The 13,387-nt window shown below is 48.9% G+C and overlaps 1 protein-coding gene across 2 annotated transcripts; it reads left to right on the top strand.

Moving 5' to 3' along the window:
* The first annotated feature begins 187 nt into the window (after positions 1–187).
* Positions 188–11,278, top strand: LOC144735537 (uncharacterized). 2 transcript variants are annotated; one of them, XM_078617958.1, is made up of 6 exons: positions 188–1,041; positions 3,020–3,125; positions 4,079–4,162; positions 5,472–5,612; positions 6,503–6,628; positions 8,224–11,278. In XM_078617958.1, exons 2-6 carry the CDS (start codon positions 3,020–3,022, stop codon positions 9,504–9,506), a joined length of 1,740 nt encoding a protein of 579 aa, XP_078474084.1. In that variant the 5' UTR covers positions 188–1,041; the 3' UTR covers positions 9,507–11,278. The 2 variants fall into 2 exon arrangements, with proteins under 2 accessions (XP_078474084.1, XP_078474085.1); XM_078617959.1 differs by lacking the exon at positions 4,079–4,162.
* The last annotated feature ends 2,109 nt before the right edge of the window (positions 11,279–13,387 follow it).

The raw sequence follows: 13,387 nt of genomic DNA, 5'->3' as shown, positions 1-13,387 counted from the left end.
GAAAATTGCTATTATTCCCCACAAACTTTGCTTTTGTGACCAGGACTTTGTGAAGGAATGACACACATGCACACCACGTTTTCTCATTGAAAATATGTAAATTTCAAAATATCAATGTCCTGGTCACAAAAGCAACGTTTGTGGGGAATGATAGCCATTTTCTGTACTTTTGAGGCATAAGTAATTAGAAAATAACACTACCTAGGAAAAAAATTGTGTTACACTTATCTGGGTCTCTGTGGGTCTCCGTGAGTGTGAGTCGGTCACTATAAGTCTGGTTCTATATGCATCTCTGAATCTGTGTGGTTCTCTGGCCGACTCTTGAGTATGGGTTTCTGTGGGTCTCTTTCGTTCTATAAGAGTCGGGCTGCTAAAGCACAGCAAGTTGGCACAGTAGAGGGCACAGGTGGTGCATCGGCCACTCAGTCGACCCGTGGCACCTGGGTCTGCCCCGTGACCTGTCAGCGGGCGTTCGACACTTCACGTGGCCTCAACGTGCACCTAGCCTGGCACAAGCAACGTGGTGACGTCACCACCACTTAGTGCCGAATGGCGGTTGTTGCTATATGAGTCTTTGGATCTCTGAGGCTTTGGTTCTCTCTTAAGTATGGGTCTCTGATTCTATATGAGTCACCGTAACTCTGGGTGTCTGGAAGTATAGATGAGTATGGGTCTCTGTGGGGCTCTAAGGTTATATACGAGTTCTACTCGTCTTGTTCCCCATCTCCTCGTCTTGTCCGCCATCTCGTCTTGTCCCCGCATCTCCTCGCCTTGTCCCCGCATCTCCTCGCCTTGTCCCCCATCTCCTCGCCTTGTCCCCCATCTACTCGTCTTGTCCCCCATCTCGTCTTGTTCGCCATCTCCTCGTCTTGTCCCCCATCTCGTCTTGTCCCCCACCCGCTCGTCTTGTCCCCCATCTACTCGTCTTGTACCCCATCTCATCTTGTCCCCCATCTACTCGTCTTGTCCCCGCATCTCGTCGCTCCGACTGTGACGCCCTTTGTAAGCAACGGCGGTGAGAGAATTCAATCAAGACGAGAGGTGAATTCACACCGCGGTTCACGCTCTCGCACCTCGTTCACTGTTGTCACAAGAGGCGAATGAAACATTCACACTGAGATTCACTCTCGCACCGTGTTCACTTGTCACAAGAGGTGAATTAAACACATTCCTGCGGAGGGAGCTGGTAGGAACGTTGAGTTGCTCGGTCAATGGCCTGCAGGGTCAACGGCCAGGGCGTGGTGTATTCCGCAAATATGCCCGACTGTGAGGGCGGGCACAAGCCGGCGTGAGTAGGTTAAACGTCGAGTTTTATAAGAACACCACGGGGTGACCAGCCCCTCCCCACCCAGCCCCACCCCTCCCCACCCAGCCCCACACCTCCTCACCCAGTCCCACCCAGCCCCACCCAGCCCCACCCCTCCTCACCCAGCCCCACCCAGCCCCACCCCTCCCCACCCCTCCCCACCCAGCCCCACCCCTCCCCACCCAGCCCCACCCCTGCCCACCCAGTCCCACCCCTCCTCACCCAGCCCCTCCCCACCCAGCCTCACCCCTCCCCACCCAGCCAGGTTTCAGTTTAGTGTTTAAACATCTTAACACAACTGTGTAATTGCCAGAAAGGGTCAAACCTATTATTATATTTTGATACTCGCAAGAGAGGTCCCATGATGTAGTCTGTTACAGGCTACACTGGGGGGAAGGGATCTTTGTCTTTCGTGTTTGCAGTCATCCGCGACCAGGGATACGTGAATAGCACATTTCGCGCGTAACGATATTGTCCTAGGCAAGCCTATCTTTTCTTTTACTAATTAAAAACATAAATAACTAAAAACATAAAATAAGATATTAAATTAAATGTATCACAAGAACACAAAAAATGGGTATAGACATGAAGCAAATAAATATTAAAATATAAAATAATACCATTGGAACCTCCTTTGCCAGTAGCAAAATATGATAATTGTTTTTTTACCCTTTTATCTGGCAACAAAACTGACACGTGCGCCTTTTGGCGTCATCTGGTCTAACACCATATGAGACTAGGCTCTAAGAAAAGCTGTCTCGGGTGTGGACCAATCAATTTCAAGGACAGTGCATACATTATCAGAGTTGTGTTTTTTGTTTGCATTCCGACCGCAGGTATTGTGATCAATGCAAACATGATTCCTTGTAAAAAAAAGTGTCAGTTTTGTTGCCAGATAAAAGGGTAAAAAAACTATTATAATATAATAGTTTATAAATTAACTTCCCCTCGTCTCATCACTCTATCTCTCATCACTTTATCGCTCATCCCTTTATCTCACCACTTCTCTCGCTCTCTTTTTTCTCTCTCCATGCAGTAATCGTGTCGACTTCCAGATGCATTTCGCGGATAGCCAAAATCGCAAGTTCGTGAATAACGAGGGAATATACTGCTGTGTGTGTACATAAGAGCCTTATGGCGGTACCCCGGGGTACCATAGTACCCCGGCTCTCGCATAATGTCCGTGATGCAGCCATATTTAGTCTCTGTTGATGGTCAGCGATGCGGCAATCGACTCATCTCCACAAGCTGAACACGATGCACCACCATGGTGCGTGCGAGCGTTCAAGGTTTCGGCGCAATTGTCCTCGCTGCGTTTCGACATCGCGGAGTGGCACCGATTTCGGATTGATTCGTACCCCAATCACGGAGTTAAGTACAACCCCTGGGGAAAAAATAGTGTCCCAGAAATAAAATATTTAATTGCCTCGGCCATTTTATATTATTTGGTACCCCGGGGTACCGCCATAAGGATCATGTGCACATTTGGCACATGAGGGGGTAACAGCTGGTGCATCTACCAGTCATCTCAGTCAGCCAACCCATGGCACCGGCTGGGTCTGTCCCGAGACCTCGTGTCGGCGAGCCTTCGACACTTCACGTGGCCTCAAAGTGCACCTGGCCTGGCACAGGTGCCGTGGTGACGTCACCGTCACTTAGTGGCGAATGGCATTCAGTCGGGTGTCTGAGTCTCTACTTATTGTTTTCTCTCAGATGGAGTCACGCCTCAAGTTGCCGTTCATCAAACAAGAAAACGATGAAAGTCCAATCGCCGGGATGTGGTCTGACTTGACGGTGAAATGTGAACATTCAGATGCCGGTGAGACACTTTATTAACCTTTCTCCTGTTCAACGATGACGTCTGGCAAATCGAAGGGTGGTGTGCTGGTGAGGTGTCCTGTTCACTGCCGAATTTCGCAACGCGCGTGAGCGGCTCGGCATTAATTTTATCTCGAAAGAGGCATAGCAGCAGCAGCAGCAGTGCTGTTGTTTTTATAAAGACGTCGTTACTCACCGCACAGAACCCTCGCGACACGACCGCCACGCTACTTTACAGTAGCTGGCCGTTGCACCTCCGATTTGCGCGGTTGGCTACGTACGGTGTGAAATAAGTTCACCATACACAGACACCAACATACACTCATACTTATAGAGACTCACAGAGACACCCATAGAGACCTACAGAGACCCACAGATTAGCACAGTTGGCTATGTATGGTGCGAAATAAGTTCAGCGTACATGACACCAAAATCGTGCCACATGCCCTCCCGCATGGCCTTGTGCGAGCCTCGGGGCACCGTCTTTTCCGGCCTGAAGAATGGTGACCGGCGAGCCAAAAAGCCGCGTCCGTCTGCGTTGAGGGTTGTTTGTCTCTTTAGCTTTAATGTTGCCGGGACTCTGTTGTAATGCGCCCTGAGGCCTTGTTGTGAAATGGCTCTATATATACAGGGTGCTTCAAATATTTTTTTAATACTTCTATGGGACTATCGTTTTTAATGGAAAATGAACGGATAATAACACACTGCAACATGATAACAAATGTAATGTTAATAGCTTCAAAAAGTCAAAACAGTCTCCACTTGTTCACCATCATTGTCAACGCGTTGCCTGGAATCTTCTCCAGGTGGTCTCCAGAGCCCGGAGCCAGCACATTTCTTGTGGTATTGTTGCAAATTCTCAGAAGTGTTGAACATTGAAGCACCCTGCATACAACAGAGTTTTACTTTCACTCACTCTTAATAGCCGAGTGACCGCACGGCACGTGTGTGCAGGGGAGGTCGTGACACGAGAAGATGCGGGAAGTCCGGCCACTGAGACATTGAGGATTGTGGTGAAAACGGAAGTGGAGGAAGATGGTAAGAAATCCCCCCCCACTTCCTAAGGTGCAAGGCAGAGCTGGAATCTTATATTAAAGTTATATAGTGCCTGAAATCCAAGGCGCTTTACAAGAGCTATAATGGTACAATCAGTTAGCTACAAGTGATACGGTGGCATGTGAGAGGAGGAGGGGAAAGAGGGGAGGGGGACGGGGATGGGGGTATGGGGAGGGAGGTACAGTGGGAACGGGAATTACGGTGGGTGACCTAGAGATGGGGCCAGGGAGAAGAGGTGTGAGGTCTTGAGGGAGGAGCCAAACGACGACGACAACGACGAGATGTCAATAATGATACGATCCTTCGGTAGAAACATCAGCCGACCAGTCGGTTTGACCGCCTTCCATCGTTGGGCAGATTGTTTGGCGATGCTGCGTTGGGCAGTGGTGCACAAGCACACATCAACAACGGCGTAAAGCAAGAAACCATCGGTAAACACGCACTACCCCGGGAGGAAAACTACAGAATGGGCAATATTTGGGGCAATGGCCTTCCTTCGTACGTACATGCGTCGTGTAAAGTATTGTATATTGTAGTGTACAGTAGCGTATTGTGTAGCATAGTGTATAGTGTAGTGTGTATTGTCGTGTATAGGGTAGTGTATTGTGTAGTGTGTAATGTATAGTAGTGTATAGTGTAGTGTGTACTATAGTGTAGTGTTTAGTCTAGTGTGTAGTGTACAATTGTGTGTAGTGTGTAGCATATTGTATAGTGTCGTGTATAGTGTAGTGTGCAGCATAGTGTGTAGTATATTTTAGTTATAGTCTAGTGTGTAGTGTAGTGTATAGCGTAGTGTGTATTGTAGTGTATAGTGTAGTATGTCGTGTATAGTATAGTGTATCGTAGAGCACAGTTGTGTATAGTGTAGTGTATGTATGTTGAACATCTTTCGCACCATACGTAGCCAACTGTGCTTATCAGAGGTGCGGGGGATTGATAACAAACTAAACACAAAAAAGCAGTTTTAAAGAAATTAGTTCTCCATTCAGTATAGTGGTGTAGTGTATCATCGTGTAGTGTATAGTCTAGTATGTAGTGTATAGTGTAGTGTATGTATGTTGAACTTTTTTCGCACTGTACATAACCGACCGTGCTAATTGGAGGTGCGGGGAAAGGACAACAAACTAAACACAACAACGAGCAGTTCTACATTGCACATTAATGTCGGCAGCGATTGTTGCGTCATTGCTGACGGATGTGAGTGGTGTTTTTTGCTTGGGGTTTTGCCCGTTTATCGGATGCATTTGACCTCGTTAATCCAAAGGCAACGGTGCATTTTTTTCAATCGCAGCTCCAGACGTGAAGATTGTTAAAGTCGAAGGATGCGGTGCGAGTCCAGAGGAGACGGCTGATTCCCTCGAGGAACGTTCGGCCGCTTCACACCGGACCTTCATCGAGTTGGAGTTGTCGGAGGGGGACGTTGGTGAAGAAGGTGAGTCCCCCTCTGGAGTGCCCAATTTCAAATTTCGTAAAAGGGAAAAAAAACGTACATGGAGGAATTCGTACAACGAGGAATGCCTGTGTCTTGCTTATTGGGGCAAGAAACAGTAAAAAAAAAATTATTGCTGTGGTTGTCCCACCTGATGACAGTAATTTTTTGTTTCTTGCTGTGGTCCCACCTGATGACGGAAGCTTGTGTTGCTTCCGAAACGTCGTGATTTAATTTGATTATTTCTATTTTTTTATTCTTATTTTTTTTCACCTACGTGACTTTACCGAAAGAACTAAAGAGTATAGTTTCGAAAGGTCGTTTATATCACTCTGGGTCACCATACGGATCTAATCGTTATCCTAGCTATTTTATATTGGCAGATTCACACGACGTGACTATTCACCAATGACTCTCTCACGCGTGATATAATTTCACACGCATTTATAAATCACCTCTCGACGTACCCCCTCTTGGGACATTATCGCCACGTACCCACAGGGGTCCGCGTAGCCCCGATTGAGAACCACTGCTCTAACTAACACTGCACCGGGGACTAATGTCACTGTTACACTGTACCAGGGTCAACTCTCACTGTTATACTGTACCAGGGTCTACCGACACTGCAACATTGTACTGAGATCGACTGACACTAACGCTGCCCCGGGGTCCACCGTCACTAACAGTAGCACTGTAATGACACGAACATTATCGGCATCGCATGACACTCTTATAAACACTGTAACTGTTGCAGCGTCTTCCTCATTGTCATCTGGCCCTGTAACGTTGCACTGGGATCTCCTTCCACCGTTTTAACGTTATCAGACTTTCCATGCGTGAAAGACACATTATAAGCGGTACGGTTTTTGTTCTTGTTTTTATCGCCGTTCCAGGTGTGAAGATTGTTCAAGTTGGTGAGAGGCCAGAAGAGACGGCAGATTATTCCCTCGAAGGATGTTCGGCCAATTCAGACCGGAACTTCATCGAGGTGGAGTTGTCAGAGGAGGACATCGGTCAAGGCGAGTTACCGCTTTGATCACGGATTAAATAACAAGAAAAGTAATAAATTCTTGTTGTATCACCAATTATAGCTCAACAGTGCTGCAATACACCCCACAGTAATAAAGTCGACAACTACAGGGACTCCTCTACTTACGAACATTCGACTTACGAACTTTCAGAGATTTACGAACAAACCTGTCCATATGCCCAGTTTCCTATTCGGACGACAGTCGTAAGTTCAACCGCCGTGCAATAGATGGCGGTGATGGCATCTACATCTGAAGAACACGAAGAACCAGTGGCATCTACGTCTACAAGAGATTATACAACTTTTAAAGCCTTTCCGCATGTTTAATGTACATGCCATACAACGAGTTTATAGTTTAACACGTAGGCTTTTGCGACCAATATTATTCATAATAAACGTTTTTGGGTTAGATCGCGTTATTTATAAATGTGTCGTAACCATTATGGCGAATTGCCCGATGATGCTGGATGTAATTACCAGCGAAACGTCATACTCAAAAATTGTAAATGTTGTGGTTTCACTCTTCAACACACCGGTGAGCTAAAGTAGTGAACTATTTGTCTTTTGTCAACGTGACACTTTTTTTTGCCGATTGGCCGTGTCGGGTGGTGGAGGGTTACGACACATTTATAAATAACGCGATCTCACCCAAAAACTTTATTATGAACACGTTCATAATCAACAGGAGTAAATTTGGGCTTACGAACAATTGGACTTATGAACAGACCTCTGGAAACTAACTCATTCGTAAGTAGAGGAGTCCCTGTTTACAACAATTTTTTTTATTTACCAGGCATGAGGCCCTACACTGAGCTATGTAACTTCTTTTTCAGAAGGAACCTGGCCATCGCAAATGATAGCTCAACGAAGTGGTGGCTTATCATCGTTGTCGTGGTCGTGTGGAAATTCATAGCGGTAGCCGGCGAAGGTGGGCGAGTCCCACTTGTGATCACGTCGCAGAGAAATGTCGGACGTATTTATTCATTCATTCGTTCATTACAATCGCCAAATCGCATCCCGTTTTTACTGCATTTACGGGCACGAGGAGAAGGAAGCGCCGTCGGTATTATTTGGGTGTCTGTGGGGCACAGCAGGCGCAAACAAAGGGGTTCGGAGTACCGTAGAGTAAAAAAAAACGAAAACATCTCTCGTTGTTTTTGGTTTCCTTTCTAAACCATTTCCCATTACGGTGACGCACATATGTACGTCATCAGTTTTTTTCCCGGTTGGCGTACGTGTGCATGTGTACGTCATCAGAACTAAAACAAAGTAACTTTATCGGTAGACCCAGGCTCCCACCAGAAGGCCACGCAGGGAGGGCATGTGGCAAAGTTTTGGCACAAGCTATCGTAGAGTGGCGGCGGTCGTGTCGCTACGGTTCTCTGCGGTGAGAAACAACGTCTTTGCAAAAACAACAGAGCTACTGCTGCTTCTACGCCTCTCTCTAAATAAAATTAACGCTGAGCTGCTCCGCGCACGTTCCGAGATTTGGCGGTGAAAGGGACACCCACCCGCACACCACCCTGCGACCTGCCAGACGTCCGACGCTCACACTTTTGCTCTACTTCTTCTTCCTTGTGTTAGACAACGGAACGGATGAACCAAACGAAACGGAGGCCCTGTGCGAGGAGTGCGGCGGCAAGGGTGGACGCCCCGGCATGGACACGGAGCGAGCAGCGCGCGTCGCTGGGCAGACCCCGCGAGCCTGCGGGCGGTGCGGGAAGGCGCTCGGGTTCGCCCCGTCGCGCCCAGAGGCCTCCTCGACGTTCGGCAAGAACCACAAGTGCAAGGAGTGCGGGAGGGGCTTCACGTCGCGCTCCAGTTTGGAGACGCACCTGAGAATACACACGGGCGAGAAGCCGTTCGTGTGCAAAGACTGCGGGAAGGGCTTCACACGGTGGTTCACTTTGAAGATCCACTGCAGGAAGCACACGGGCGAGAAGCCGCACGTGTGCGAAGTCTGTCGCAAGGGGTTCACGACGCCTTACCTGTTGCACGCGCACTCCATGTCACACACGGGCGAGTGGACTCACGTGTGCAAGAAGTGCGGCAAGGGGTTTGCGTATAGCTACAAATTGAAGGCGCACGCGAATACGCACGCCAAGGGGAAGCGGCACGTGTGCGGGGAGTGCGGGGACAGCTTCGCGCGTCACCCCGACTTAGAGAGGCACGCGAAGATGCACGCCGGTGAGAAGGGGCACGCCTGCGCCGAGTGCGGGAAGAGCTTCGAGCTGCGTTCTGCTCTGGACGCGCACGCGAGGACGCACGCAGGCCAGGAGTGCGGGGCGGCGTTCGCGACGCGCCCCCTACTGGACGCGCACACGAGGACGCGCGCGGGCGGGGAGCCGGGCAGGAAGCCGCACGCGTGCGAGGAGTGCGGGAAGTCGTTCGCGGAGCGCTCCACCCTGGAGGCGCACGCGAGGACGCACGCGGGCGAGCGCGCGCACGTGTGTCACGAGTGCGGGAAGGGGTTCGCGACGCGCTCCAGCCTGCGGACGCACGCTCGGATACACGCGGGCGAGACGCCGCACGTGTGCCACGAGTGCGGGAGGGGGTTCGTGCGCCGCGCCACCCTGGAGGAGCACGCCGCGTGGGCGCACGCGGGCGAGCGGCCGCACGCGTGCGAGCATTGCGGGGAGGGGTTCGCGCGCCGCTCTCACCTGGAGGAGCATGTCGCGAGGGCGCACGCCGGCGGGAAGCCGCACGCGTGCGCCGAGTGCGGCAGGGCCTTCGTGCGGCGCTCTAACTTGGAAGAGCACCTGAGGGCTCACACGGGGAAGTGGCCGCACGCGTGCCCGCAGTGTGGGAGGGGCTTCGCGCATCTTTCCAATCTGGAGAAGCACGTGCTGAAGCACGCCGCGGAGTGAGCGTCTTGATGAGTCGCAGTGAAACTAAATGGGACTATTTAAAACTATTTTTTTTAACTTTAAAGGAGGACGTTGGTGAAGAAGGTGAGTCCCTCTCTGGAACGCTCAATTCAAATTTTGTAAAAGCAAAAAAAACGTAAATCTGGAGTTCCTAGTTCGAGGAATGCCCGTCTTGCTTATTGGCGTGCCGCGGGAGCTAGGGGATGTTAACTCCCTCGCCTGGTATGCATGACGGCGTGGGTTCCATCCTGACCCTGACGCCGTATATTTGGAGTGTCCATGTTCTCCCCTTGATCACAATCGCAGATGAAATGCAATTATTGTATTACAACAATCATATCCCAGTTGAATCAGAATCTTCACTTTCAACTAAACGTTCTTTTCATTTTACCAGGTAAGGCCCCACTGAGCCCTTATGTATTAGCTCTTTTTCATGAGCGACCTGGCCATCACAAATGATAAGCTCAACGACGTGGGCTTATCACCGTGTGAAAATTTATAACAGCCAAATAAGTAAACTATTAATTATTTGAAAAAGCAGAAACTATTTTTATTTTACCAAGTGTAAGGCCCACTGAGCTGTGTAGCTCTTGTTTCAGAAGCCACCTGGCCACAAATGATAGCTCAACGGAGGTGTCTTATGACGTGGAAATTTATAGCAGCCAAATACTCTCTAAATGCTTGACGTTGATTCAAAACCCTGGAGAGGGAAAACACCGGAGTGACGAGAAAAATCCACGCGACCACGGGGAGAAAGACACGCAAACTCCAAATATACAGCAGCATGCGTCGGGATCGGGATCGAACCCACGACCTCCTGCATACCAGGCGAGGGAGTTAACATCTCACCACCGTAGCAGTTCAGTTAATTGAAAGTGGAGTGTAATGGGGGTCGTCTCCAGCCCGAATCATAATATTGGTATCAGAATTAAAATGTACGTCGAACTTGTTTCGCACTGCACGTAGCCGACCGTGCTAATCGGAGGTGCGGCAGAAGGACAACGAGCTGAACACCAAAAGCAGCTCTCAAATAAATGAGTTTGATCATTGGTTTTTTTACCCTTTTATCTGGCAACAAAACTGACACCTTTTTTTACAAGGAGTCATGTTTGCATTGACCACAATACCTGCGGTCGGAATGCAAACAAAAAACACAACTCTAATAATGTATGCACTGTCCTTAGAGCCTAGTCTCACATGGTGTTGGACCAGATAACGCCAACACCATGTGAGATTAGGCTCTAAGAAAAGCTGTCTCGGGTGTGGACCAATCAACTTCAAGGACAGTGCATACATTATCAGAGTTGTGTTTTTTGTTTGCATTCCAACCGCAGGTATTGTGGTCAATGCAAACACGACTCCTTGTAAAAAAAGGTGTCAGTTTTGTTGCCAGATAAAATGGTAAAAAAACAATTATCATATTTTGCTACTGGCAAAGGAGGTTCCAATGGTATAAATGAATTTGTCAATCTTGATGATGATTTAAAAGTGCATAGCTCCTTAATATCGGAAGGAAGAGCGTTCCAGATGGCTGCAGAAGCGCATCTGAAAGCACCGCGCGATGTGGTTAACCCTATTTGTTTGATTGCCAGCCAAAAGCTGCGACTGCGAGGATGACCGGAGTTCACGTGGTGATGGCTTATGCTACTTGACGAGATCAGCGAGGTAGTGTGGTTAATGTATGGCAAGAACTTCGTGTGTGCGTGTAATGATTGCGACCTCATAGCAATGATATGCATGTGTACATCGAAGTAATAAACTGTTTACAAGTAGCCGTCGTCACGTGGCAATTTACATATCCACATTAGCCATACTCAATTCTGTTTTGTCACACGTAGCTGGAGCATAACTTCACTCCCCTTAGGGGCCGTCCTTAAATGACGTCACGCGATTTTGGACGATTTTTTACTGACCCCCCCCCTTCGTCACACGGCGTCACAAAAAGTCAGACCCCCCCCTCAAATATGACGTCACAAAGCTCCCCCCCCCCCAAGAAAAATGAAACATGCTTCAAATCGCTTTAAACTATTGTCATTGTAGTGCGTATTTAATGTGGCGCTGCACTCTGATGTTGTAGGAGAAAACATTAAAATGTATATTTAATTAAGTAGAACGTGTTGTCTATATTTAATTAAAGTTGCGCATTTTGATGTGACGTCACATTTCTAAAACCTCCCCCCTCGTCACAAATGTCTGACCCCCCCCCCTAGGTGCGTGACGTCATTTATGGACGGCCCCTTAGAGCCGCAATGCACGGAAAGGCAACCATATATACATTTAAAAAAACATATTCTTGGTTCTCTCGGTAAAGTCACGTAGAAGGGAAATAATAAAATAATATAAATACAAATGTATATTATTTTATTATTTCCCTTCTACGTGACTTTACCGAAAGAACCAATAATATGAATCCCTGCAGTTACTAAAGCATTAAATCAAAATAAAAAAACATGTTTACCAGGTAAAGCCGACTGGCCCTCACAAATGAGAGCTTCAACGAAGTGCCAACTTCTCATCACCATCATCCTGTGGAAAGGTTTATCAGCGGCCAAATAACTCGAAACACCGTGACGTTGAATCTAAATGTGGCGGGGGGGGGACGCAGACTCCAAATCTACAGCAGCAGGCATCGTAAGGGTCGGGATCGCACCCACGACCTCGTGCGTACCAGGCGAGGTAGTTAACATCTCCTAACCACCGTGATGATGATGAGAGAGACGCAGACTCCAAATCTACAGCAGCAGGCGTCAGGGTCGGGATCGAACCCACGACCTCCTGCATACCAGGCGAGGTAGTCGACATCTCCTGTCTCGAAGTTCGTCTTGTCCCGCATCTCGCCGCGCTGCTGCGTGGTCACTGCTGCTGCGTTGGAGCGACCTCGCAGTTTGGTGGTGAAATTCACTCAAGACGCAAGGTGAATTCACACTCACACCGCCATTCACCCTCTCTCTCTGTGTGTCTCTCTCGCACCGTGTTCACTGTTGTCACGAGAGGTGAATTTAGACTCGCACTGCGATTCACGCGCTCTTGCATTGCGCTCACTTCTGTTACAAGAGGTGAATTCACATTCGCACAGTGATTCACTCTCGTGCCGTGTTCACTGTTGTTACAAGAGGTGAATTCACATTCGTACAGTGATTCACTCTCGTACTGTGTTCATCGTTGCTACAAGAGGTGAATTCTCATTCACACAGTGATTCACTCTCGTACCGTGTTCACTGTTACAAGAGGTGAATTCACATTCGTACAGTGATTCACTCTCGTACCATGTTCACTGTTGTTACAAGATGTGAATTCACATTCACATGCGATCCACTCCCTCGCACCGTGTTCAGTTAGCTACAAGAGGTGAATTCACATTCACACAGTGATTCACTCTCGTACTGTGTTCACTGTTGTTACAAGAGGTGAATTCACATTCGCATTGCGATCCACTCAGTTTTCTTCATTGCATGGCCCGCCCGGGGCCACTGGCAGCCCCCCCCCCTCCCGACAATACAAAGACAAAGATCCCCCGTGTAGCCTGTAACAATGTTGGGCCAAGTGCTGTTAGCGAGCACCTACGAAGGCCAGAACGGGACACGAGGGGGTGGGTGGCCAGCACCACGCCCGGCCGCCTTTGTCTCCCCAGTGGCGATGTTTACTACACACCGCACCAGGCACTCGTTTGAGGCTGAGCCGACCTATGGGAGGCTCGAGACTGGTTACAATAATTGTTACCGGTGTTGGCCGTGAGCGGGAATCAAACTCGGCTCGCCAGGCTCACAGCGCAACGCACTAACTGCTACACCACCGCTCCCTGACAATACAACAACAACAACCGCCATTCACCACTAAGTGGCGGTGACGTGACACCACGACGCTTGTGCCAGGCTAGGTGC

The sequence above is a fragment of the Lampetra planeri genome, chromosome 55 (genome assembly GCF_965212315.1).
Source record: "Lampetra planeri chromosome 55, kcLamPlan1.2.h2, whole genome shotgun sequence".
NCBI lineage: Eukaryota > Metazoa > Chordata > Hyperoartia > Petromyzontiformes > Petromyzontidae > Lampetra > Lampetra planeri.
This window is presented reverse-complemented; position numbering and strand designations above follow the sequence as displayed.

Excerpts from the sequence above, each read along its gene's own strand:
- LOC144735537 (XM_078617958.1), top strand. The coding sequence starts at position 3,020 with ATGGAGTCACGCCTCAAGTTGCCGTTCATCAAACAAGAAAACGATGAA. Across the intron at positions 3,126-4,078 it reads ATGTGAACATTCAGATGCCG|GGGAGGTCGTGACACGAGAA; the intron begins GTGAGACACTTT and ends ACGTGTGTGCAG. Across the intron at positions 5,613-6,502 it reads GGGGGACGTTGGTGAAGAAG|GTGTGAAGATTGTTCAAGTT; the intron begins GTGAGTCCCCCT and ends TCGCCGTTCCAG.